The 27323-nt window shown below is 40.6% G+C and overlaps 1 protein-coding gene across 5 annotated transcripts in view; it reads left to right on the top strand.

Annotated features, from left to right (window-relative positions):
• Positions 1 to 27323, top strand: part of szt2 (SZT2 subunit of KICSTOR complex) — a 165818-nt gene that overhangs the window by 109203 nt on the left and 29292 nt on the right. For 3 of the 5 annotated variants that reach the window (XM_039812482.1, XM_039812484.1, XM_039812480.1), the window contains 8 exons: positions 94 to 226; positions 5085 to 5215; positions 7121 to 7168; positions 10126 to 10247; positions 12482 to 12667; positions 21438 to 21693; positions 21805 to 21884; positions 23178 to 23303. In XM_039812482.1, coding sequence (XP_039668416.1) covers positions 94 to 226; positions 5085 to 5215; positions 7121 to 7168; positions 10126 to 10247; positions 12482 to 12667; positions 21438 to 21693; positions 21805 to 21884; positions 23178 to 23303 — 1082 coding nt within the window. The remainder of the gene's footprint in view (positions 1 to 93; positions 227 to 5084; positions 5216 to 7120; positions 7169 to 10125; positions 10248 to 12481; positions 12668 to 21437; positions 21694 to 21804; positions 21885 to 23177; positions 23304 to 27323) is intronic. The other 2 variants (XM_039812481.1, XM_039812483.1) reach the window with 2 other exon arrangements.

The raw sequence follows: 27323 nt of genomic DNA, 5'->3' as shown, positions 1-27323 counted from the left end.
ATTAGCTGACAATGAGCGGTTTTATATTCTGAGGTGTTTTTTTTTCTTTCTTCAACCTGTTATCTCTTTTCTGACCCGGCTGCTGGAAAACAGGCTGCCCCTCCATTCAGCAGTGCACGGCTGAAATGGCTTCGCACTTCCTGCTGCCTTCCATCTTAGCAGAGATTGTCAATTTGGTCAGCTCTCTGGCCAGTGACACGACAGTGAAGGCATTTGAAAAGACGAGGTGAGTTGTTTGTGCTGTGTATGAGATGAGCGGTAAAATGGGTCTTCACCGTTACACTTCAACTGAAAGTCCGACTGCCTTAAGTGCTGACTTGTCACAACTTATTACAACTGCTTTTATTGCTGAGACTTTGCCCGACATTGCTGCTGTTTTCACCTTCTAAAAACCAGCTGACAGTTAATGTGCTCTCAGCAGTAGTTCCACTACTTTAAGTATTTAAATACAAACAGTTCAACTACCTTACAGGGCATAAACTCAAAATAAAAATGTCAAATGCTTTCAGGCATTTCAGTATTTTCTTTCCTAAAAGTTAGTTTTTTGCTACTGTGGTGCATAGTTGCAAAAATGCCATACGAAAATATTGTCCTTTGTGTTTGTCTTCCCTTAAAGGAACACATCGACTTATTGGGACTTTAGCTTATTCACCGTATCCCCCAGAGTTAGATAAGTCCATACATACCCTTCACATCTCCGTTTGTCATAACTCTGTCTGACGCACCCACCGCTAGCCTAGCTTAGCACAGATCCTGGAGGTAACCGGCTCCATCTAGCCTACTGCTCCCAATAAGTGACAAAATAACGCCAACATTTTCCTATTTACATGTTGTGATTTGTATAGTCACAGCGTGTACAAATAACAAGGTCACATGAGACACAGCCATCTTCTAACCGTATACATACTGGGAACTATATTCTCAGAAGGCGAAGCACTGCTACTTCTGCTACTTGGGCAGAGTGATTTGCCTGAGAAGCCCCGTGGTGAGGAGCAGAGAGTAGCAGTGCTTCGCCTTTCTGAGAATATAGTTCCCAGTATGTTTACGGTTAGAAGATGGCTGTGTCTTATGTGATGTTGTTATTTGTGGGGCCGTCAGACAGAGTTACAACACGCACGGAGATGAGAAGGGTATGTATGGACTTATCTAACTCTGGGGGATACCGTGAATAAGCTAAAGTCCCAATAAGTCGGCATGTTCCTTTTAAAACAAGCTGAGCAAATTGTCACGTCCAGGGGAAAACTATGGAAGTAAATCTGTTTCATCGGATTTTGAAATAAAAAAAACATTGAATTTCTAGCATTGAATATTTTGCATTGAAATTATGTATCTGCATTTTTTTCCTCTGAATTTTCCTCTTCAAATTTTCAACAACAAATTTTCAGAAGTTCATAAATTAAGAATCAAAAATGCAATGTTAAAAATTCAATATACCACATTCAGATGCAAAATATAATGTTTAAAATTCAACTAATACATTTTCAACTTCCTCAAATTCAACAGGCCAAATTCAGCTGCAAAATGTAATGTTTCAAATTCTGTGTTAACATCCGGGAACCCAAGGAAAAGCAACGATTCTAGAATCTGGATCGGGAGTTTGCCATATTAGCAGCAGCTAACAACTGGAAACTAAGAAATCAACTGTGTAGAGTTTGAATATTGGCAGTTTTACGAAAATTGATGGCCAATTGCACAGTGACGTGACAGCCAGCTGGTGGCTGCCGGGATCGCTTGCTCGCTCGCCAGCCGGCCGGCCAGGGACGCTCACAGACCCCACTGTCAGCTGGAAGTCTCTCAATAGACTCATGGACAAGTTTATTTCCTCAATCGTTTGTTTAAATAACAAAACACAAGTATCCATTATAAGATAAACTGCAACCTGCGGTTATCTGCCTTTTCGGAGTTATAAAGCTCCACAAGCGATTGCGAGCTTAACGTTTACGAGCTGGAACACACACACACACACACACACACCTAGCCCCTTACCCTAACCTTAACCATCACAACTAAATGCCTAACTTTAATTACCCTGACCCTAACCATAACCTAATTCTATCCCTAATCCTACAACCAAGTCTTATCCCTCAAACAGCCCTTTAAACTTGTGGGGTGCAGCATTTTGACCCCACAAGTATAGTGGACTGCTGGTTTTTGGACCCCACGAATATAGTTAAAGCCGCAGCCAGAGGCGAGGAAGAGCAGCGTCTGACAGGGCAGAGACATACCTCTCTCTTTAACATACTTTTATTTAACGAGCGTTGTATAAAACATTGCTTGCTAACATTTGCTCAAACTTTTCTATTAACATGAACAAAAAGTTAGTTTTAAGAGTCCTGTTGTCGTTCAGGTCTGATAATGCCTCTCTGAACACTGTTCTGTCCTACAGGTGTATATTAGTGTGTTATGTGGAAATATATATTTTTTATATAGTCTATAGATGTGTACTTATAGCTTACATGCTCAGAGACAACAGAAGGGATTTATCATTGTGATAGCCTATATCTGGTGCAGTACATTTATTGTCACTGTTTTAAATAAGCCAGTGAATGAAAATTATAAGCTCTGGTGTCTCCCCTTAAGTCTAAATAACATATGCCATTGTTTACTATTTAGACATAGGCTATGTTAAAGAGAGACCTATCTCTCTGCCCTTTCAGACGCTGCTCTCCTACTCCTCTGACTCCTGCTCTGGCTGCCCAGCGAGCTCGTAAACGTTACGCCCACAATCACTTGTGGAGCTTTATAACTCCCAAAGGCAGATAACCGCAGGTTGCCTTTTATCTTACAATGGATAATTGTGTTTTGTTATTAAAATAAACGATTGAGGAAATAAACTTGTCCATGAGTCTATTGAAGGTTATAGGACTACCTTTAGCACATTCCTTTCAGGAAGCTCACAATAATAGTATGCTCAGACTGGCCAGGAACATTTCAAATGACTCCTTACATGTTTTGCACAGAGAATATCAGCTTCTGCCTTCAAACAGACGCTTTAGAGTTCATTCTTTCAATCGCAACAGACTTAAAAACTCTTTCATACATCAATCTATCCTATTGTTAAACCAGCTACATGAAATCCAGTGCAATATTTATTCAGGATTACGAGTCTCCAAGACCTTGTCATTTTCTGTTGTTATACATGCATGTTTGTCATTTCAATCAGGAGAGACTTCATTGCAGATATGTGATGATTTATTGTACATGTGCGTGAAATGTACAGTACAGTCTTTGGAGATTAGACTCCACCATCATTTAAAAATTCTGAGAAACTTTTAAAAAGGGGTAGGGCTGAAATATGAACCCCCCGATGGAGCCTAGACACTGATGGTGGCGTGAGGAGCCCAAAGACCAACGCCGAAGGCCGCCGGGAGAGGCCTGCCGGAAGAAGACCCAGGAGACGTGAGGGGCGAAGACCGGAGGAGCAGGGGAGGAGGAGGGTGGTGCTCGTATCCTGAAATGACAACTGAGCAGCAGAGAGAGAGACAGGTTTAAAACAGGAATGTCGTCCAGTGATTGGCTCGTGAATTTCATGGCCGCTTCTGATTGGTTAAGACTAAAGTGAACACATCAACAGCTGATCCATTCAGGGGAGTGAGAAGTGATTATGTTTAAGTTGTCGTCCTGAAAGAACTTTCGCTTAAGCTCCATTTGTGGTAATGTTTCATGTATGTCCTTTGGTGTTATTAATCTTATGTATGTCTTTATGTATGTCTATGCCCTCTTTCTTATATGAGGTACCCAGGGATGCAAAAAGAATTGACAATAAAAGTATCGTATTGAGAGACTTCCAGCTGACAGAGGGGTCTGTGAGCATCACTGGCGGGCCGGCCGGCGAGCGATCCCGCCTGCCACCAGCTGGCCGTCACGTCAGACTGGAGCTTCTCAAGTCCGACAACATCGGAGCAAATGTGCAATTGGCCATCAATTTTCGTAAAACTGCCCGTATTTGAACTCTACGCAGTTGATATCTCGCATAAAAAAAGTCTCAAAAGTGAATTTACTGGTGAAAGCAGACGAAAATTGTAAAAAGTTTCCAGTTGTTGGCTGCAGCTACTATGGCAAACTCCCGATCTAGATTCTAGAATCGACTGCTTTTCCTTGGGTTCCCGCCTGTTAACACAGAATTTTATACATTGTATTTTGCATCTGAATTCTGAATTTTGAACATGAATTTGTTGAATTTTTGATTCTTAATTTATGAACTTTGTTGAGTTTGAAGAGTAAAATTCAGAGGCAAAAAAAAATTCAGATACATAATTTCAATGCATAAATATTCAGTGCTATATTCAATGGCTTTTTAATTTCAAAATCCGATGAAACAGATTTACTTCCATAGAAAACAACCTTAAAAAAGACTAAAGTTTTCCTGATTGTATTTTACAATGTCCTTAGCTACAATATTTAGGGGAAGATTACTGTATAGCAGTGACTTATCTCAAATAACTACATGGCAGAGACTTTTCACTGATAAACAGAACACAGGGCACAGTATTTAGAGACAGAGAGAACCATGCAGATATTGGTTCAGATCTTGTATTTTATTTTTGTTCGCATCATTCCAACAGACTGGATGATAACTTCAGATCAAACATTTACTATGACATTTTCTTTTGACACAATCTTCTAACTAAGTTTCTTCCAGTCAGTAGTGGCTCCCTTTACCCTGCCAGACAGATAACAATCAATAAAGTTTGGATTGCATCCCAATTTGAAGTCTGTGAGTATACAGATGCTGCAGGGGCAACATTCTTGAGCACTACCGTAGAGACAGGGTTTTATTCCCGGTCGTAAGTAGTTCCTCCACCTTGTTCTTGCATCCAACATACACAAACGCTCGCCTGGTGGGAAGCCCGTGAAGGATTACGTCCTTATTATATATTGCTGCACTAGTGACTCCTACTGGCTGTTTGAGGTGAGACACAAACCAACAGCAGAGTTAGCAGACAACATTAGGAGACAAAAGGGATAAAAATCCTGTTAATCCTTTAATCATCTTGCATACCTTCATTCTTAATAACTCAAACCAATATTGTGTTGTATATACATCACAATAACTGCTTTCTCTGTCTCTTTAACCTTTTCAGCTGTCCCCCATCTGGAGACATGTTTGTACCATTCCCCCTTGTCCAGAACCTCAGCCAGCCTCCAGACACTACAAGGAGCTTTGTTCTCATTGGCCGCAACTTCCATCAGTGGCACTGTAGCACAGAGCAAGGTAACTGCTCAAATTCACAGCAGCCACCTGCTGCCAGTGCTCATCCTAGTAGACACAATGCAACACAATGAATGATTTGCAATCCATTATGCAACATAATTGTCTTCTGTAATCAGTTAGGCTTCGTTTGAAATACTCGTTTATTTTCCAGTTTGTAAGTTGCATGTAGTGGCCAAGTCCTAAGAAGTAACTCCAGGTACTAATTCAAAGGCAACTGCAACAACAAATTCATTCATTCAACTTTTCTATGACATGGGTGTTTGAGAAGCTAGCAAGTACCTAGTTTGAAAAGATTTTTACCTCAAATATTTATCCCATATTTTTGCTTTTTAGGTTGTTTTCTGTGTGTTGTCCAACGTTAAAATTGGATTCAACTGAACAAACCAAATAAATTAGTGAAGATGTCGAACTCGCAGGTCCTGGAAATGTTGGGTTCCTGTTAATGGCCATTTCAATGCCTAAACTGTAATATATCATTGGTTTTGCTCAACACAGAAGCAGTTATTGCGCCACATATGCGCCCGCATAGCCATACATACACACACACACACACACACACACACACACACACACACACACACACACACACGCACGCACGCACGCACACACACACACACACACACACACACACCGTTTTATGTATCAAAAGGTGTACTCACATCTTTCAGCAGCGAAACAAGCTGAGGGTAAAACGGGTGGACTTCCTGGCGTTTCTTGACGGGCGCGGTTGACCACTCTGCTCCAAATCAATCCAAAATCTTATTCTGGGTTTTTGGCAGGCTAGACACTGAGTTGCACTTACAAACAAAAGTCCGGTTTACTCATCAATAGGGCTGTGTATCGACTGAAATAACCCAATACCATCGAAGCTCCTCCAGTCAAATGATACATGCATTTAGTACTTTTTGTACCCAGATCTAGAAAGAAGACTTTTATGTTTTGCCCGCAGCCAATCACTGCAAGTGTTCTTTGTTTAATGTGACATGTGATTGGCCCAATACCACACCAGCTACAACTCATACAGTCTGTGGTGTGGTGAAGTCGAACGCATTCAAACCCTTTTAAAAATGTACTTCAAATCATTTGGATAAGAAGGAGTGGTGGAGGCATTTTACACAACAAAATGCTTCCTTTCAAATACTGGCTACCGAATGAAGTGGGGAAAAAAAAAAGATTTCAAATAAAGTACTCTTTTGGTATGGTATCGGTATCACTTTAATGGTATTGCAATTCAAACAGTTGGTTCTCTCTCTGCAGATACAGATGGGTCATTAGTGATGACTGAGAGGGATTACTTTAGTTTTAGTCTACAGTATTTGTTTTTGTGTTTTTTAAAGATTATTTTTTGGGCATTTTTAGGCCTTTATTGACAGGACAGCTGAAGAAATGAAAGGGGCGAGAGGGAGGGAACAACATGCAACAAAGAGCCGCAGGTCGGAATCCCAGGCCCGCTGCTTCGAGGAGTAAACCTCTATATATGGGCCCAGTCTAAACTGTTTTTTAGGGAAATCCTACTCATTGTGCCTTTATACATAACCATGGAAGTGTGAATTGAGACTTGTATTCAGTAAAGACAAGAAATTAAAACAAACCGAGGGTATCCAGAGGAGCTGATTTTGATTAATGTTAATGAAGGCCTATATTGATCTATGACAGCGTGTAAAGACTTAGCTGCTGCATGTTGCTAACACCTGTTTTGCTCTCATGGGAGGAGGTCTTAGCCTGAGTCCAAGCTTCCAACATGCTCTCCTTGCTGCCGCTCTTTGTTTCTGTGTTTCTATGTCCGTGCTAACAGCTGTCTAACATCACTGTGTTATTTTGCAAGTGTCTGCTCCGTGTGTGTCGAGCTCTGCTATTCACTGTCCATGCCGCCTTGCTGTTTGTACCATCTCTGTTTGCCTACAGAAGACAGTTCAGATGAGGAAAACACCCCAGTGCTAAATAGGTTCACACGTAAGTTTGCACACATCGATGCTGATGGGATGTTTTAAATTGCTGCTTTTGATAGAAATGTAGTGCTTAATATATGTTTTGGGTTGTCTTTATTAAATAAATGTATTATTTAACACACAACACCGCCTAAAAGTGGACAGCTTTCTAACTCCTCAAATGCAATTCTAACTGCCTTACATATTTACATAAGGCATCAAACAAAGACATCGGGCCCTGTTTTTGTGAATCAAGGCATGAGGCACAAAGCACTGTCAAGTGACTAAAGGGAGAGGGATTTTGGAGAGGTTCATGTGGGTACACCTTCCCTAATTAAAGTGACAGAAATATTGTAGAACAGTAGCCCTGGATTGGCAGTGGCACACCTCTCTGAATACAGCGCCTGGCGAGACACCAATACTGGCTAGGACTGGGTATCGTTCAAAAATATTCGATACCAGTACAGATACCAATACCGGGATTTTGATACCGTTTCTTAAACAACACTTTTTTCGATACTAATTTAAAAAATAATAATAAGAAATTACAACAATATACATTACAGCACACATTTATTTATTTATGTGCTGCATGCTGATTGGCTCACTGACTCTGATGAGATTTACTTCTTAGGAATTGAAATTGGGTATTAAAATGACAAGGCATTTTTTGATACTCGATACTAGTGAGAGGCAAAAATGACAAACTTTAACGGCTGCAGATTATATCAGCTGTTGCTAATTAACGTTAATTTCACAAGAAGCTTGATAAACAGGCCCAAAGTGATCTTTTGGCTGTCGCGAGCCATTGGTCTGCACTCAGCCAAAGATCATTTGTGAGGGAAGAATCTGTGAAACAGCGCTGTACGATCAGAGTGGACTGTGTTTTTGCAGTGCCAACAACCCCAATAGATGGTGAGTCTTGTGTGGTCAAAAGATCAGTTGATGTGACAGGATCAGTCTCCCAACATCTCAGTTAAAAGTTCATTCATGTCATATCAGTTATTTAAGCTGATTGACTAAGATTTGAATCAGAACCTCCAAATTTGGATCAAATACTTAAGAAGATACATTTTATCAACATTTCACATCTATTGGTGATGGGTGTATCTTTATTTAAATATCTGTGCGGAGCATTTTTAGGACAGTAAGTAAAGTTATATCTTCAATCTTTTTTTATAGAAGTAATTTATAACTTCAGTGACTTACAAAAGTAAGTACGTACGGCCCTAAAGACAAGCGTGGAGCGTACTCCCCGGCAGACAACAGTGTGCCCGAGTACATGTCACTTTGCCAGTACAGAGCTGCACTTTGTGCTGAGTGAAAATAGAGTCCAATGAGTTAATTAAAAAGACAATAAAAAGGAAAATACCATACATTGAAAATAAGAAATAAAGGAGACAATAACAAGATAATTAAAATAGGGATGCACCGAATCCAGATTTTTGGGGTTTTGGCCGAATACCGAATCCACTGGTTAACATTCTGCCGAATCCGAAACCGAATACCAAATCCTACTCCCATCCTCAGTCCATTAACACAGTAAACACATTAATGAAGTAAACAACGTCCACAGCCTCTAAAATAGTTAAATGTAACTTTACTTCATGTTGAATTCACACGCTCTTTACACATCGCGATCGCCAGATGAGCGACAATTTTGTTTGGCAAATTTTCGCTAACCAGGGTATGATGAAGGCAACTTGGGTGGGCCTTCTTTTGACTGAAAATACGGCCAAACAACACTTTTTCGATTCACGAGTTCCATTTTCACTTTTTCACAGCCTACTGCATTGAACGGTCCACCTACGTAAACACCTTCCCGTAATCAACGGTGGCGTCATTATGTCGACCAGCGTAGCGCAAGCGTAGGGTTCGGTTCGGTGGATAAAACTTCTAAGGTCCGGCAGAAACCGAAGCTCGTCAAAAAGCCCAATAATCAGCTGAATCCTGAATTCAGTGCATCCCTAAATTAAAAACAAAGGCTGATAATGATAGTGCTTTTTTAGTGTTGTTCTAATGCAGTAAATAAAGAGCTTGAAGTGAAAAGGCTCAGGTTTGAACCAAGATGCACGAGTCAGAGATGAGCATTATGGTCAAAAACGTGGCATAATCAAAACAGGCAAAGCTATCTGAAAAAGGGTCAGGCAGGCAGAACTAAAGGCTGGAAAGTGAAGGCGTAAGCACAATAGATCATCTGGCAGGGAATGAGTGGAAATGGGCGAGTATATATACTGCAGGGGTGACTGGGGAAGTGGGAACAGCTGAGCAGGTGGGCGGGGATGGAAATGGCAGGAAAGGTGGTTACCGCAGGGCAGGAGGGAGTGGCTTTATGTGAAATGATAGGAGACAAATGCGTGGCAGGAAAAACACAGCAGACGGGGAAATGAATGCTGCTGGGAAAAATACATTTGTTTGGTTTAAGAGTTGAAGCAAATTGAAATACCATTCGACCAATCTCTGGTAACGGCATTACCTCATAATGTCCTTCCGACTTAGATATAATGTCCCCAACATATATATAGATACTGGATTCTGAATAATATCATTTTAACATGTTATTGTGGAATGCAGAGGAAAATAAACACTTTTGTTCTCTCTCCCACTGATCATTTTCAGCACTTTTATTTTTTTTCTCTGACAAATGGCTGGAATTTCCAGAGCAGCATTACTGTTTCTTCCAATAGGTAAAGCTGTCAGTCATGTGTCAAAACCCTTGGAAACCTCTCAGAGAATCCTGGGTAATTAAGTGCATTTGGCTTCTGGGTTCATAAAGACCCGCTGGGCAGTTTCTCAGTAAATGTGCAAATTAAAATGAATTACATGTAAAAAGTTGATCCCAAAGGCATGGTACGGTGCTATCCATTGACTGTTATCCTACAGTTACAAACAGATAAAATAGTGTAATTAGGGAGTCAGTGTAAAAAGACTTTGATTCATATTGCTTTGCCATTTCACTGAGTTTCTCTCTCTCCCACCCAGCTCATAAGGGCTTCCAGCGCTTCGAGGCTCTGGAGCAGAGTGATTGGTTCGGTCCGAGCCAGGCCGGGGCCGGGCTGGCTCCCCGCCAGAGGTTCCTCTTCATCAGCATCCTGGACAAAAAGGTGACTTGGCATATGGCAGCCTCAGTATTGTGAATGCCCCTTTAGGCCAAGAGAACAAGACGGAGTTCTTAAAAATACAAAAGGTCCTGATTGTTTCAGATGAGAATACATCTCTGAACACTGAACAATGGTTGTGTTAAAGGGTACCTTCCTTTTTTTCCAACCTGGACCCTATTTTCCAGTGTGTTTGTGTCCAAGTGACTGATGGGAACAACAATCTTTGAAACTGGTCCAGTATTAATGATCGCTGCAGTAAGCAGCGGCGAAACAAGCTGTAATGTAACGTTAATGGGCAAATGTGCACCTTTTAATTTTTGTCCACTAACTGTTTTTGCCACTGACAGGCTCAGATTATTATTCTAAGTGTCTGACAACATTATGGAAAGGATCCCTACAGAGATAGACCTTTTTTGTTAAAGAGTAAGATACTTTTTTGTTTAACCAGCAAAAGCCTGGAAATGCTATCGCAAAACCCACCAGACTCCATGTAAATAAACAGTAATTTTATCATCGTAAAACACACTTCATTCAATGTCGACAAAAACTAAATAAAACTATGCAAAGCTGTCTTGGTTCGTCTTTACACTTCTCCAACAATCACCACTCTGGTTTGGTTGAAATAAAGCCTTAATTCACCCATTTACATGTGCAAATATGCTGGATCTATACACGCTAAAAGTATTGTTTATTTAAATGGAGTCTGGTGGATTTGGTGATGGTAATTTCGGGGCTGTTTCATGTTAAACAAAAAGTATTCTTACTCTCTAACAAAAAGGTCTATCTCTGTACGGATCCTTTCCATAATGTTGTCAGACACTTAGAATAATAATCTGAGCCTGTCAGCGGCAAAAACAGAACTTTTAGTGGACGCTAACTGACGCTGAACATTTGTCCTATAGGGTTACATTGCAGCCCGGTCCGTGACAGCAGGTTACAGCCTTCTCACTCAATACTGGACCAATTTCAAAGATTTTTTAGTCACTTAGACACCAATGCAAAAACAGGGTCCAGGTTCAAAAACTGAAATTACCCTTTAAATGCAGAAGTGCATGTCCCCTCACTGATCCTTTTTTGTATTTAATTGCTGCTTCATCAAAATAAATGTCTCACTTACAGCAAGTGGTATTTCAGCATGCAGATAATTATTTGTCCAACCACATCTGTCTATGAGATTTCTTCTTTTGACCCAAATTGAGGACAGCCATATTGAAGAGCAGAAGCCAAGCAGCCTGCGGGTAGATGAACAACATTGGCTTACTCAATGCAGAGACGGTTTAGAACCGAGACGCCCTAACTCAGAGTAGTTTCCTCTATCAGTGTCACGTGGGCCCCTCCACGGCTCTTTAGGAGACTAGCGGCAGGTCCTGAGTGTATTGATTCCAACGGGAAAAGTGAACGTGAACACAGATTATGACTGATTCTTTTGCCCCATAGTCACCAAAGTATATATTTGAGCCATTTTTCACAAGCCGCATTATCTCCAGAACATTCTGACACTAAAAACTCATTTTTCAGACGGACACATCAGGAGAAAGTTACCTTTGTTTGAGACCTGTTTCTGTCTCAGGACCAAACTCTCGCCAGATCTGGCAACAGATAAGCTAACGACGATTTAGTACCGAGACGCCCCAACTTGGAGTAGTTTCCTGTATCTGTCACATGGGCGCGGCCACGGCCACGCCTCTTTAGGAGACTAGCAGCAGGTTTCTGTCTCAAACCCAACCTCTCGCGAGATCTGGCAACACAGATAAGCTTTTGTTTAAGTTTGTGAATACCCTAACAAAACTATTAAATTAAGTGTATTTATGATTTATTTAACTAATCTTTGGTATGCTAAATATGTCCTTCAGCTGTGTAAATATCTAATGTTAGCAAAAGAAAATATTAATAAGTTATACAAATACAACTTTTCTGCATCCACACGAGGTTCACTACACTGCCACGCCCCTTTAGGAGACAGGAAGTGTGTACCGTTTCATACCATTGCCGCTGCTTGAAATGTGCTATATTTAGTATAAAGAATCTTTGCTCATAGTTTCTGTTGTGCAAATCAGTTATTAAATGGGGACAGTTTCTACCCTCTGACCACTTGTCTTAGCTGAGCTTTAAAAGCTAGAGGTGCAGTCGTAGCAGTTACGTGATGCCTACACTGCTCTGCTGTTTACAGGCCATGTCTTGTAGAAGTGCAAGCATCTTGGGGGTGTGTTTGACCCATGGTTACCATCATTCTTTAGGTGACTCTGTACAGCTATAACTGGTCTGTGGACCTGGGCGCCTCTCTGAACCGTGAGCTGGACCGCCTCGTGAAGTGGCAGAACGCGAGGGCTCATGTTGTCCACTGCCTGCTCAACCAGAAGATGGGCCTCTTCCATCACTACTGCTTCTCTGACGCACCCATCCACGAAATGGACTCCAAGCAGGTAAAGACATGTAAATGTGTCCTAATGTGGAGCATTGTCAAGCAAGTCAACAAAAGAACTGCTGTCGTTTAAATCAGCTGCATATTTATTTTTTTAAATTCAATTTTTATTATAAAACTCGCACAGACAATCCACAATCAAAATAATGCAGTAAAAAAAAAAAAGCAGTTCATCTTTTCTCCTTGTTTCTTCATCGAAATCATTTGTTTCTGTCCATATTCCTCGTCGCTGGTTTTGGTTCTGAATATTATCCATTTCTCCCGCTTTTCTTCAAGCTGTGCTTGTTGTAGTCTCAGGCGGTGTGTCAGTTTCTCTTCATATAGATTTCTTCTACTATACCTATCCATTCTTCCTTACAAGGAGGAGCCACCTTACCCCATTTCCTTGTTATAGCTTTCTTACTAGCTATTCGTAGTGTTTTAAACAAATATGTATCTCTCATTCCTACACTCTCTTTGGTAGAATTAAAATTATAGAGGTACAGTACCATGTAGCTGATAGGAATATTGTACCCTAGTATCTTTTGTATAGTTTTGTGTACAATTCTCCAAAACTTCAGTACTTTGTGACATTTCCAAATTATGTGTGAGTGGTCTGCATCCTTTACTCCACACACTCTCCAACATGTTCAATTTATGTTTTTATACTTTCTTTTGACCTTGGGCGTAATAAAAAAAACGATCATAATTTTCCAAGAGAACTCCCTCCATATCCGCGAATTGGTTGTTGTCTGACGTGTTTTCCACATGTCTTGCCAATCATCATCCGAAATGTTCGTGTTAAACTCAGATTCCCATTTTTCTTTTATATATTTAGTTGTATGTTTATTTGTCATCAAGTTTTGATATAAAGCAGATATAATTATAATCTTTATTCCTTTGTATGTATTAATTATAATTTGGATCACACCATTCACTTCCATGGAGGGATCTATCTTGATTTCTTTTTTATAATAGTCTCTTAGTTGTAGGTACCTGTAGAATTCATGTATATCCAAACCGTATTTATCTTTCATGTCTCACTCTCCAGCTCCCCATCCTTCTGTAAAGTACACCATGCCGTGACTCCCTTGTCTACCCACTGTTTAAATCCTTTATCATATTCAGCTGGTTTAAAATGACTGTCAAATGCTACCCATTTAAGCACTTTTGTTTCTTCTTTTATCCTATAATTTTGTATTACTCTGAACCATAATTCCAGTGTAATACTACTACTACATAATTTTTAATCCTTTTGTATATTTCTTGGTCTCCAATAATGCTCTGGATTGGATATTTTCCACTAAACTCCTTTTCCACGTCTTTCCACTTAGCTGTGTAATCTGACATACACCAGCATAAATCAGCTGCATTTTACAATGCTGCGTCGAAACTAATTCAGTGTTCAGTTATTTCATTATCACTATGCATTTGCATAGATATTTTGTGAAATAAGGTAACACACTCTTTGCATTCACTGTACACGGACCGATCATGCTTACTGTCATGCGTAGTAACCCCCCACCCCCCCAAGGCCCATTCTGAATATCGAAAATCGTATTTGTATCTTTTTTTTTTTCCTTTGAATTAATATATACTGGAATTCAGTTGCTCCAAGTTTTTTAAGGCACTGGAACTTATCAAGATATGTTTTTTTTCCAACAAAAGTTCCAACTCTAAGGAGCCATTTACTTCTTTTTCTGTTCAGTAAAATGAAATGAGACGGGGACCTTAGCAGGACTTTTAGGATGAAATAAATATTTCCTCCACCAGCATTCGCTACTTCACAGACAGCATGTTAGACTTCTCTTACAGACATACTGATACACTTAAAATGTGTCACTAAAAAGCATCTGTAATGCCTTCTGTTTTCTACTGCCGGTCAGTATGCCTGCATACAACGGGGGTCGGGAGCTCCTAGTTGAGGTGGAATCAGCCTGTCAGGACAGCATCTGGATTCACACGGCTCCAGAAGGTAGCAGGTCCTGGGGCACACTTCATACAGCTGTTGTATCCTGGGGAGGAATCCCTGTGACCGCCACATAAGAGATGGTGTCACTACCTGTACGCTACCAGCCTGTGTGTCATGTGCTTCTCATGGTGTATGTTCTAGTGCCGACACTGATGCTAGAGTACTTGAAATCTAGGGACCTTCCATGGTGTGGTTCCTATATCAGAGTTCAAAGAAGAAAAATAAGTCAAACACACAAATGGGACGTCAAAGAAAAGGACCCCAAATAGCTGTAGATTTATTACGATATTTAGATATGAAAACTATTGAATATGTTTATATTCTAACTCCGAGATCTTCAACAGGGTGTCCGGGGCCCCTAGGGGGTCTTCATTGTCACTGCAGGGGGGCAGCCGAATTGAAAGATTTGTAAAAAAAAAATAGAAAATGTCTATACATTCAATTAAAATAAATTCAATTAAAAAACTATTTGTCCCAAAGGGGCAATTAAAAATAAATTAACATGAATCCAACATATTGTTAGCAAATATAAATGTGCCTATTTGTGAAAAAAAAAAAAAAAAAAACACTGATAGGTAAGGTACTCACTAAGGTAGCCATCCACAGATACAGTTAAGGATTCACTGTTCCACATGTATGTTTAACATTAAAATGTGATTTATAAAATCATGCCAACAATTAATATTTTAATAGCTTAGTATTCTATGCACTAAAAATATGGTTGTTTAAAGTCATGATATTACACACTCCGGTACAGTAGGTGGCGGCATGCACCTTAAATGTTGAATTGTAGCCCGCCAATAAAACGAATAAGAAGAAAAATAAGATGCACTACAAATGTACTGTATAAAGGCTTTAGGCTGCCCACACATTATTGTAGGCCCAGGTTAATTGGTGTTAATTGGTGTAGGCCATTTTATACAATATACTGTATGTAGTAGGGGTCCATGCTCTGTTTGTCTCTTAGTTAAGGGGTCCTTGGCTTAAAAAAACGAAGACCGCTGTTCTAACTCATGGTACCCCAAAAATAACTTACACTTATTGTGTACATCTGACTCACTGTTTACTTCTACTTCAGAGGAAAACATTGTACTGCTACATTTACCTGACAGAGAAATGTTAGTGCTTACTTATGTTGCAGATTCAGATTTTACTCACAAAATATTGGGATTAAAATATGATACATTAATCATTAAAGGTCCTATGACATGCTGTCCCCTAATACTGTATCTAAAGTCTCTTTCCCGAAATTCAGCCTTGGTGCAGAATTACAGCCACTAGAGCCAGTCCCACAATGAGCTTTCCTTAGGATGTGTCATTTCTATCACTACAGACATACAGTTGCAGGCAGGACACGGATGACTGGGTGATACCGGGGTAGAGGAAGTTGCAGTAGTCGATCCGTGTGGAAAATGAAGACATGGATGACTATTTCCAGTTCTGGGCAGGAGAGGAAAGACTTTAATTTGGATATGGATCGGAGCTGAAAGGAACTGGACTTGGTCCATTTACATTTGCGTTTATCTGTTTATCTAGGTCGTGAAAGTTAGAAATGTTTGTCATTACAAATGTCAATGAGACTTTTACATTTGGTGTTCTTACATTTGGAACAGAACCCAGAAGATCTGGTTTTACCTGGGTTCCCATGGTGCATCTGTGCTCCTTCAAAATATGATTTGTCTTTGGTCACACAAAACGAGATGACAACCAGCCTTGCTATTTAGATAATATAGGAATTAGAGCTGGGCAATATATCAATATTATATCGATATCATGATATGAGACTAGATATCGTCTTAGACTTTTGATATCGCGATATCGTAATATGACACAGTTGTTGTCTTTTCCTGGTTTTAAAGGCTGCATTACAGTGATGTCATTTTCTGAACTTACCAGACTGTTGTAACTGTTCTATTATTTGCCTTTACACACTTAGTCATTATATCCACATTACTGATGATTATTTATCAAAAATCTCATTGTGTAAATATTTTGTGAAAGCACCAATAGTCAAAACTACAATGTCGTTGCGGTATCGATATCGAGGTATTTGTTCAAAAATATCGTGATATTTGATTTTCTCCATATCGCCCAGCCCTGATAGGAATTTTTAACTCCCACTAGATGGTGAGTTATTAGGAAATTGAACTGAGGTTCAGTCGACATTCACTATTAATGCCGACAGGCAGAGGCTGTCACTGAATTCCCTCCCATAGTTCCGCTACCTGCAGCTCCATCAGAGCTGGTTGCTGCTTTATTCAGGCTTGTTTTCTGTTTTGATTATCTCAGCACAACTGCTGGACCTCCTGTATTAAATATGAAGCTGCAGATCGATATGCGACTGATGGACTCTGCGGCACAAACCCAAACAAGATTTCTCAGCCATGTGACCAAGCATTTTTATTCTTGATTATCACCCCCTCTGTATTCCCTGCCATCTTGTGTTGATCATATCCTGGAAATACAACCCTGACACATCAACGGCCTTGTTTTTCAAAATGAAATACTTTACCACCTCGGTGCAATTTAGTCCTTGTCAGTTTCCATATATCCTCTTGGATTATTTATGCTCAGCTCTGGCATAGAGCGGTCTGAGCAGGGAGGCTTTCACAGTCTGTAGCTTCTGAGATGTGCTTCCAGTGACAAAAACTGTTTGCTAAGCATATTTAACAACCCGTCTTCCTTCACACTTTTACTTCTGCTCTCCTCCCCCCTCACATCACGAGTCAGCTGTCATATCAAACTCACTGTTCCCACTGGTGAATAAGAGGACAGTGGTGCAGAAAGACTCCAATTACAACTTTGAGCCCAGTGATTTTCATTTCCACAGCCACTGGTCAGAAGCTAGAGAGCCTGACGTAGCGTAAAAGACCATGAGAGCACTTGCATATGTACGTAAGGGGAAAAAAAGGGATGTTTCTCCAACTGCGTAGACTTTTTGGGGGAGACATTTGGAGTCTTGACAGTAGGCCCGAGATTTATTGAGAATTGGGTGACTAAAAGGTTGCTGTGTCCAGTCTTGGAACATGCTGGGAAAATGTGGTTAGAGAAGCACATCAGTAACAGTTTTCCCTTCCTCAACAACTGCTGTTGAGGTCAATATCTTCCATCACTATTAAGGCCACCGAGCTACAGGTTTTCCTTATCTCAGGAAGTAATAGGCTTCCACTGTTTCTAAAAAAAGAATTCCATTAAAACTGGCAGGTGGCAGAGATATACTGCTGCTTTACCCGGGATATTACATCATTTTAAATAACACATCAAATTAGGATAGGTAATCTATAATATAATGTTATACTGTCACAATCATTGCAGTTGCATCAACAGTTCTGTTCTCCCAAAATTGTATAAGATGCATTTCTGCAGATAAACATTTACTGTTCAGTTTAACTTACAGTGACTTTGAGCTGTAATGGAAAAACTTAACTTTGTTCCATTAAATATAATAATTCAATTAATAACAGTGTCAATTAGGCATACAAAAAAATATTGTTTGGTTCTGGTTGGTTGTCAGTTGAGGTCATGGGTCGATAGGTAATTTATTTTATTTTTTATTAAAAAAAAATTCCCAGTGGCAGCAAGGCAAGGGATAGGTAGGACATTTTTTTTCCCTTTACAGTAGCGATGGATACTCTATTTTTTCATAACATAGCCTACCTGTTACTACATGTAAATTGAAAACATGGTGAGGCATCATTCACAAGTAGCCACATGTATCTGTTTTGGTCTTATACATCCACAGGTTTACCGCTCCAGCGGAGAGGGTGGTTCGTTTGGACAGCAGCTAAGTTTACAAGAGTTTGTCCAAAATTCAAGATTCGTTGCAAACTAAGATAAACAGTTAGACTACAAACTGACATCTGTCATTTTAGCTTGTTTGTAAAAAGTTGCTATTTGCAGAGTAGAGCTGTGTTTGCAGAGTAGAGCTGTGTTTGCAGAGTAGAGCTGTGTTTGCACAGCGCGGTGGACAAGAGTGGACAGCGCAGACTGAAATATCGGTTTCTACATGTTTATGCCTGTAGAACAGGTAGGTGGGTATTGATAAGTATTGCCTTTTTAATCATGGAGGGTTTATTGTAGGCTACTTACAGTAACGAGTGTAGCATTAGTCCATCTGCGCCAGCGGCAGTAAATAACGTATAATCTGTATCGTTTCCAATCAGTTACGTGTGTGTGGGGGGGGGATGGGGGGCATCCCGTCTATCTTCCATAATTCAATTCAAATCACTTTATTCATCCCCAGGGGGCAATCCAATGACACAAAGAGCAGCACATTCCACCACATACAGTACATCATCAATACAATAAATACATAAATAATAATATATATAAAAAAAGGGAGAAAGGGATTGGGATGAATGCATCAGTTATCAGTCTAAGGAATGTAGTGCATTCCAACAATTTGGGAGGTGTGTGTGTGTGGTGGGGAGCAACGCTTGTATCCAAATAAATTGTGTTGTGAAGTTGTCATTAGCTTCACTGCTGTTAGCCACCTCCATTGAGCCACAGGGACTTGCTGTAATGTTACAGCACTCTAAAGGGTATTTACCTTTCATTTGATCGTGTTTGCTTGCTGCGTTGCCATCCTCTTGAACGACATTAAACACAACATATAGTTCATGAGTGGTTTCATCTGCCCTGTTTAACTTGTTGAAGCTCCCCGGCGGCGCAGTAGCGCTGTAGCTGGCCGGTGAGGACTGCTTGAACGCACCGTCCTCACGCTGCTGCTGCTGCCGTAAAACTGGACATGGCAACGTGCGGCGACATCTGGTCCTCTTCCAGCATTGCTGGAGGACAACAGGCATCTTGCATCGCAAGAGTGCTGTACAAAAATGTAATTATAGTTCGCCTCAAACTTTTTATTTGTGTATTTATTCAATTCGTATCATTTCTCCTCCAAGCTCATAAAATAAATTTGGGTCGCACATAAATTGACAGTGTCGGTCGGAAACCGGAACCAAACAATTATTTTTGTTAGGCTTAATATTAGTCTTATTGGGACAACCAGGATTGAGCCCCAAAGTGTTGCAAGACAGCTGCTATAAACAACAGCGCTGAACGTGGGGGAATTATGAATTTGAGTGTTAAACATGGATGAATTAGCAACCAGGCAGAGTGTGTCATGTGTGAGATGTGTGTCAAGTGGTCTGTGGTAATTGATTTGGTAACGTGCGCATCTGAAAGCAAATAAATGATAAGATCAGATAAGAGCAGGTGGTAGGTCTAGGTGGACAGAATCTCCAAGCCCAACCTGTGTTTCATGTACGAGCAGCAGCGCAAATTGCCAAAGCAATGAGTGATTACATGATTCTTATTCCTAAATGAATTCATGTTTTATCAAATTAACACATAGAAAACCTATTGCAGCATATGAACAACATGCAGAATGCACAGAGTGGAAGGGAGGGAGGCGAGGTGGATGGGTAAATAGGGCCCAGCAGTACATTTTTGCCCTAGGGCCCCCCTAGCAGGTCAATCTGGCCATGGTTACAATGACATAAAGCACGAGACACAGTTGAATTTAAATGAAGAAAGGTTAAAAAATACAAAATGTCACGTTCAGTGTTGTTCCAGCATTGTGTAGACCTGGCTGCAGCATTGGACAGCAAAGAAGACCCCAAATGCTCTTTTTGCCGCCGCCCCCCCATCCCCCTCCCTACGGCCAATTACAAAACAAGCTCAAAGAATAGAAAGAGCCAAACTTTTTATTTCCCTCCAATGGCCCAACTCTTCATCGCCGCATTACTAATAAGTGCGGACAGAAGGCAGAGTCAGAGCAGCAGAAAATTTGCCTGAACAGAGCTTCATCTGTCATGGTCCTGATGAGAAGCAGAGGGAGCACCAGTGCACAGTTTGACCCTGCAGCCTGCGGGCATGCTGCAGCCACACTGGGGCATCTGCGCCCTCACATGCTCCGCTGAACAAACTCACCCAAAAGTTCCTTTCAACAGCAACCAGGGCACACCAACTATGCTCTGGAATTGTACGTATCCAATAATAATAAAAATACTCATCAAAACCGATATACAGTGCAGTGAATATATTATATAAAAAGCCACAGGTCGTGGCTGAGGTGGGCTCTGTAGCATGCGAGTGTTGAAGCTGACCACGCAGACATTGATGCATATGCCAATCGAGCTCATCCATAATGTTTTCAGTGGGAGGAAAATGGTCATTGTGTTATTTGAATATTCCTAAAACTCATTGGATGATATTTTTTTTTTCTCACAAAAATACATTGAAATATATTTCATTTCAGACACATACTCAAAATAATGCTCCAGAGGAACAATAATATGATTTTAAACAAATATAAAAATAGTGTTAATAACCGAAAAACAATGTAGAGGGGTATGATTAAACAATATAAAATTACAATGAGACAAAATTAATAATTAATACATTATTCTTTATTAAGTTCAGAGTACAATATGACCATTTTGTTACTTTTTTGAGTCTATAAGTTTGAGAGACTTAATATATTCCTTGAATTCACATAAAAAAGCAGTGAAATTGGGGGAAAGATTTATTGTTTTGTACTCATATAAGTAACATTTGCCAGATAAAATCAATACATTGCCAATTAATTCAATTCTCAAGTTCAAAATAAAAAAAAGATATTCTTACATTCAATATTGAGAGTGTGATTGTTTTTTTACACCTGGAGCATTGTCATTTAGAAGTACCAATCCTTTCCTCTGATGCTTCAAGAGCTCTAGCTTTTTTTCTAAGCAGGTATTGTCAAACCATTCAACTGATGTCCTTTGTCTTTTTTGACACATTGCTTCTATTGTTCTTACTCTCAATCTGTCTTTTCCAGGATCCCAACCCGTTCCTAAGCCCCTCCATGGAGCCAGATGCGTTGCTGCGTAGCGCAGTCCCCCCTTTGCCCAGTAAAGAGCAGGGCAGGCTGGGTAGCTCTGGCCGAAGCCTCGCTCCGCTCCACTTCCCCTCCGAACTGCTTCCCTTTGACGAAGCTCTGAGGGATGTGTGCACCATCCGACCCTTGATGGAGGGGGATGCGGTGGCCCGACATGGCAGCCAGCTCTTGGAGATCAAAGCTACGGAGCGGAGGGGTTAATACTGCTACTACTACTACTAATAATAATAATAGCATTTTTGTCCAATGAGCTCATCAAACACCACACTGGACAGGAAGGGTCATGGCTTTGTCTTTGTGCCGACAGAACTGGAGAAACAGATGAAGATAGAGAACCTGTTTGTGACTTGGCAGCAGAGGTCAGCACAGTCCAACATGCCCATTTCAGTAAGTACCCCAAGTCATAGTTCTGAGAGCCACATGCAGACATAAATAAATATTTGTAACTTAAAGACAGTAATGTAGTAGTTGAAGGGTGCACCTGGTAAAAATTTAATTTATTCCCCTCATATACAGGGTAAATGTTTCTTTTTAACGGCAGCGTGAACAGATCAAATCCCATTAGTATCTTACACGTAACAAGGAGGGCTGAGGGTCCTACCAGAGGAGCGCAGACGGTGGCTAGGTTCGTAGTGCACAAGTAAATCTGTGAAGGAGCAAGCCCAGTTAGGGCTAATAAGTCAAAGTTTGAAATCAATTCTGTACCAGGTACAGGTAGCCACCGTAGTGTTGCATGGATGGGAGTGGTATGATCTTGTCCCTTAGAATTTCTTAAAAGTCTGGAGATGGAGACTGGAGATGGCCTTTTTGGCTGAGCGCCAAATACAGGGAATTACAATAAGCAATCTGTGACGAGATGAAATCATGGATTACTTTTTCATGGTCCGCTTTATGTCAACAAAATTCAAATTTTTGCAATATTTCTAAGTTAGACAGAGCATGATTGTACAAACTTTTGTGATTTGTAAGTCAAAACAAAGCTCAGAGTCAAAACTCACACCCACATTGCGGGCAGAGTGCTGGACGTTGGATGGACAGGTTCCCAAGATGATTGTTCTAGTCAGGGGCCACGTTTGTTTTTGGGGGGCGGAATAAAAGGACCTTAGAGTTGGACTCATTGAGCCAGAGTTTTGTGACACTCAGCCTTTGAGCATATATTTAAGGAGCCCCAATCACAGTTCATTCCTCTGGGAAATTATTTAGTATTGCCTTGTTTCAAAGGGGGGGAATATGCGGTCTAATTAAAAAGGTTTCTGTCTTCTACAGTGACATCTCTAGAGAGATTACATGGTGGCATTACATTTACGAATTTGATATTGCAGCAGACACCCACAGAGCACTCTTACTCTAGCACATCCAAGAGGAGTTCTGCAGCCTGACCGGGCCCACAGCCATTTGGACTGGCAATTGGTTTTAGTTGGATGAACTAAATTAACTATTATATGTGATCTGACTGCATCATAGTCCGGTTTGGATCTGATTTTCGTACTCCATGTAATCTTTGATGTTGCAGCTGCCTGTAAACACTGCTCACTGACTACAAGCTACAATATACAGTCCTGTCAGCTTTATTCTTAAACACAAAGTTGTTTTAGTCTTGTGTATCCTAATCATCCTACTTCTCTCAGTTTACCCTCGACAGTGTCAACCATCTAATCATAACATTGGCTGTCTCAACAGGGGACAGATTTAGAGACTCTGAAGCAGTCGTCCAGGCTTGTCCACTACTGTGCCACCCCTCTCCTCTTTGACCCCGTCTTCCGCAAGCAGATCCAAGAAGAACAGATTGTTCAGCCTCCAGCCAAGGTATGTTTGCTGTCTGACTGAAAGGAAAGTGACAGGAAGAGAAGATTGTGTCTTGATTAACTGCTGTCTATAGATGCATCAGTGACTTTTTACATGCCGCTATTCACTAGAAACACAAACTATATTAGAAGTTGACAGACAGTTGTGCATTGAACCTCGTCTATGTTTGAACCATATGTTGTTTAAATGAAGAATTTAACATCTGACCAATTAGACTTTTGGCTAACACCGGCACATTACAGGGATGTTGATCAATGTGCACTGTCCCTGGGAAAAACAAGTGGTAGAGGGGGTAATCGGGCAAAAACGTACCTGACAATTTTGTACTTATGTCAGGGGTCTTCAAAGTTTTTTAGGCCTTAGCTCCAAGAGAGACCGCGTAGAGAGCCCCTACTGCTTATATTAAAATGGGCTGAATGGATGAAAATAAATGGTAATTATTTATACATCATGTTTTAATGTTAAAAGTACATGGGGAAAGCACAGTGAATCTTTAAGACTAACTTTATGGCTGCCATAGTGGCTACCTTACCTATAGTAAACTTATCTTCAATATGTAAATTTCACAAATAGGCCAATTTATCTTTGCTATTAATATGTTGGCTTCATATCAATGTATATTTTCAGACAAATATTTTTTCAGAGATTATTTGGCTGCCCCCGTGCAGTAACTTCGAGGACCTCCTAGGGGTCATGGACCCCCTGTTGAAAATCTCTACCTTATGTAGTTGATTGTAAAAGCCATTTTAATGAGCTCATCCATCCATCCATCCATCCATCCATCCGTTTTCTGCTGCTCATCTGGGTCCAGGTTGTGGTGGCAGCAGAGGGGCCCGGGTGCCCTTTTTTCAACCACGACTGTAGATGAGGGTTACCAGAGGTGGGCCGTCAGGGCCAACAAGGCCTTCTCAGTTGGCCAAGAGATTGTCACAATCAGAAAATGATATCTATATAATTTTATATATATTAAAATGTATAAATATTTATTTATTTCATCATTCCCATGAGGCTATTGCCGTGGTTTCATTGCTACTCTCTCTCTCGTTTGTGCAGCTTCCAGTGCATTTCATAAATTAGAGCTTTTATCCAATCAGATTTCCCCCCTGTTATGTCTCCGGGTGAAAAATCTAATCTTAGGCCTTGAGAATTTCCAGGGAATCCCTCTGCTGTTTAGGTAAATAGGGACGATGTGTTGATTGTCCTAGTCTTTAGCCAATCAAATTTCGAGTTTGCCCTGTTAGGCGTATTCTTTGACAGGCCGGAGTCTTCTAGCTGGCCTAGTCACCTACGTCGGCATTTTTTTGCACCAGTTAGCCAACTGAAGTAAAACTAGCTAGCATCACATTACCTTAGCAGTAACGTTAGTGCAAGTTAGTTTAGAGTTTTAGATATAAAGTTATTGACAGAAATGACTTTTTCTTCAAATATCTGAGCAGCATGTCATGACATGTATTTATGTCTCTGCTATAGTGTATTGAAGCTCTCTAGGTTGTGAGCCTTGTGTTAAATCACTTTATTTCACAAAATATTGACCTAGTTATTCAAAGGTGTTTTAATTGCTGCCATTCATTTTCAGTGGGAGTGGCCATTTGCCAGCGACAAGCAACGAGCTTGCTGCTACCACGAGCAAGGCGGGGCCAAAATAGACAAGGAGTCTATTTTTTTTTAAGATTATTTTTTGGGCAATTTTAGGCCTTTATTGACAGGACAGCTGAATAAATGAAAGGGGAGAGAGAGGGAGGAATGACATGCAGCAAAGGGCCGCAGGGTAGAGTCGAACCCGGGCCCGCTGCGTCAAGGAGTAAACCCCATATATGTGCGCCTGCTCTACCAACTGAGCTATCCGGGCGCCCACAAGAAGTCTATTTTATGCAAATGAGCGTCTACAGTCGTATTGGAGCTGTGTTAAGTTACGGCTAATGCAAACTGAACATTTTCCAGCTGCTACTACCGCTGCTTCACAATATAAAAGACTTCCATTGGTACACCAGTGGGAGGCTATTATTGTGAAGAAGTTATAGGAAAAGCAATGGTTTGAGACCAGCACACCTCCATGTCATCAAGGTAATCTACTTTGATCCCATGATATATCAGGGCCTTGTGTTGCATATGGACCTCTGACCGCTATCTACCGGACCGAATAGCAACGCGGATTTCGGTGACTTATTTTGGTGCCACTTAAATGCCTGCGCCTCTCTCTGATGCTCCGAAAACGGACGTTAGAGGGAACTGAAACCTTGCCGCACCGGACGCAAGTTAACACTACACTTGGCAGCATGTAACGTTAGCCTACCGTTAGCTAGCAGCTGGAGTAAACACGATTAAAATGCTGACAGCTAAACGGTGTAAAAGTGTGTCTGTATTTCACTGTAGAGAATTCTAACACCAGACTGTAGCTGCTGTTGTCTGAAACACAACACAGACTCAGCCTCGCTCGCCAGCCTCGTGGTGCATTCAAAGTAATTGTAAAATACCCCTTTCCCATCCAGTGGTTGTTTTTGTCGTTAAAGGTCCCATGACATGGTGCTCTTTGGATGCTTTTATATAGACCTTAGTGGTCCCCTAATACTGTATCTGATGTCTCTTTCCAGAAGAGACATCTTGTCTGTTGTGCTTTTTTTGATAACTCTGCAAACCCTTGGTGTTCTCTCAATGAGCTTCATGAGGTAGTCACCTGAAATGGTTTTCACTTCACAGGTGTGCTTTGTCAGGGTTAATTAGTGGAATTTTTTCCCTTATTAATAAAAAAGCAAAGGGTGGCTACTTTGAAGAATCTAAAATATAAGACATGTTTTCAGTTATTTCACACTTTTTTGTTAAGTACATAATTCCATATGTGTTCATTCATAGTTTTGATGCTTTCAGTGAGAATCTACAATGTAAATAGTCATGAAAATAAAAAGGAAACGCATTGAATGAGAAGGTGTGTCCAAACTTTTGGCCTGTACTGTATGTATGTATATATATGTATGTGTGTATATGTGTGTGTATATATATATATATATATATATATATATACAGTGCCTTGCGAAAGTATTCGGCCCCCTTGAACTTTTCGACCTTTTGCCACATTTCAGGCCTCAAAAATAAAGATATAAAACTGTAATTTTTTGTGAAGAATCAACAACAAGTGGGACACAATCATGAAGTGTAACGAAATTTATTGGATATTTCAAACCTTTTAAACAAATAAAAACTGAAATATTGGGGTGCAAAATTATTCAGCCCCTTAAGTTAATACTTTGTAGCCGACACCTTTTGCTGGCGATTACAGCTGTAAGTACTTGGGGTATGTCTCTATCAGTTTTGCACATCGAGAGTGTCATTTTGCCCATTCCTCCTTGCAAAACAGCTCGAGCTCAGTGAGGTTGGATGGAGAGCGTTTGTGAACAGCAGTTTTCAGTTCTTTCCACAGATTCCCGATTGGATTCAGGTTTGGACTTTGACTTGGCCATTCTAACACCTGGATATGTTTATTTGTGAACCATTCCATTGTAGATTTTGCTTTATGTTTTGGATCATTGTCTTGTTGGAAGACAAATCTCCGCCCCCAGTCTCAGGTCTTTTGCAGACTCCATCAGGTTTTCTTCCAGAATGGTCCTGTATTTGGCTCCATCCATCTTCCCATCAATTTTAACCATCTTCCCTGTCCCTGCTGAAGAAAAGCAGGCCCAAACCATGATGCTGCCACCACCATGTTTGACAGTGGGGATGGTGTGTTCAGGGTGATGAGCTGTTGTTGCTTTTCCCCCAAACATAACGTTTTGCATTGTTGCCAAAAGTTCGATTTTGGTTTCATCTGACCACAGCACCTTCTTCCACATGTTTGGTGTGTCTCCCAGGTGGCTTTTGGCAAACTTTGAACGACATTTTTATGGATATCTTTAAGAAATGGCTTTCTTCTTGCCACTCTTCCATAAAGGCCAGATTTGTGCAGTATAACGACTGATTGTTGTCCTATGGACAGAGTCTCCCGCCTCAGCTGTAGATCTCTGCAGTTCATCCAGAGTGATCATGGGC

The sequence above is a fragment of the Perca fluviatilis genome, chromosome 9 (genome assembly GCF_010015445.1).
Source record: "Perca fluviatilis chromosome 9, GENO_Pfluv_1.0, whole genome shotgun sequence".
Classification (NCBI taxonomy): domain Eukaryota; kingdom Metazoa; phylum Chordata; class Actinopteri; order Perciformes; family Percidae; genus Perca; species Perca fluviatilis.
This window is presented reverse-complemented; position numbering and strand designations above follow the sequence as displayed.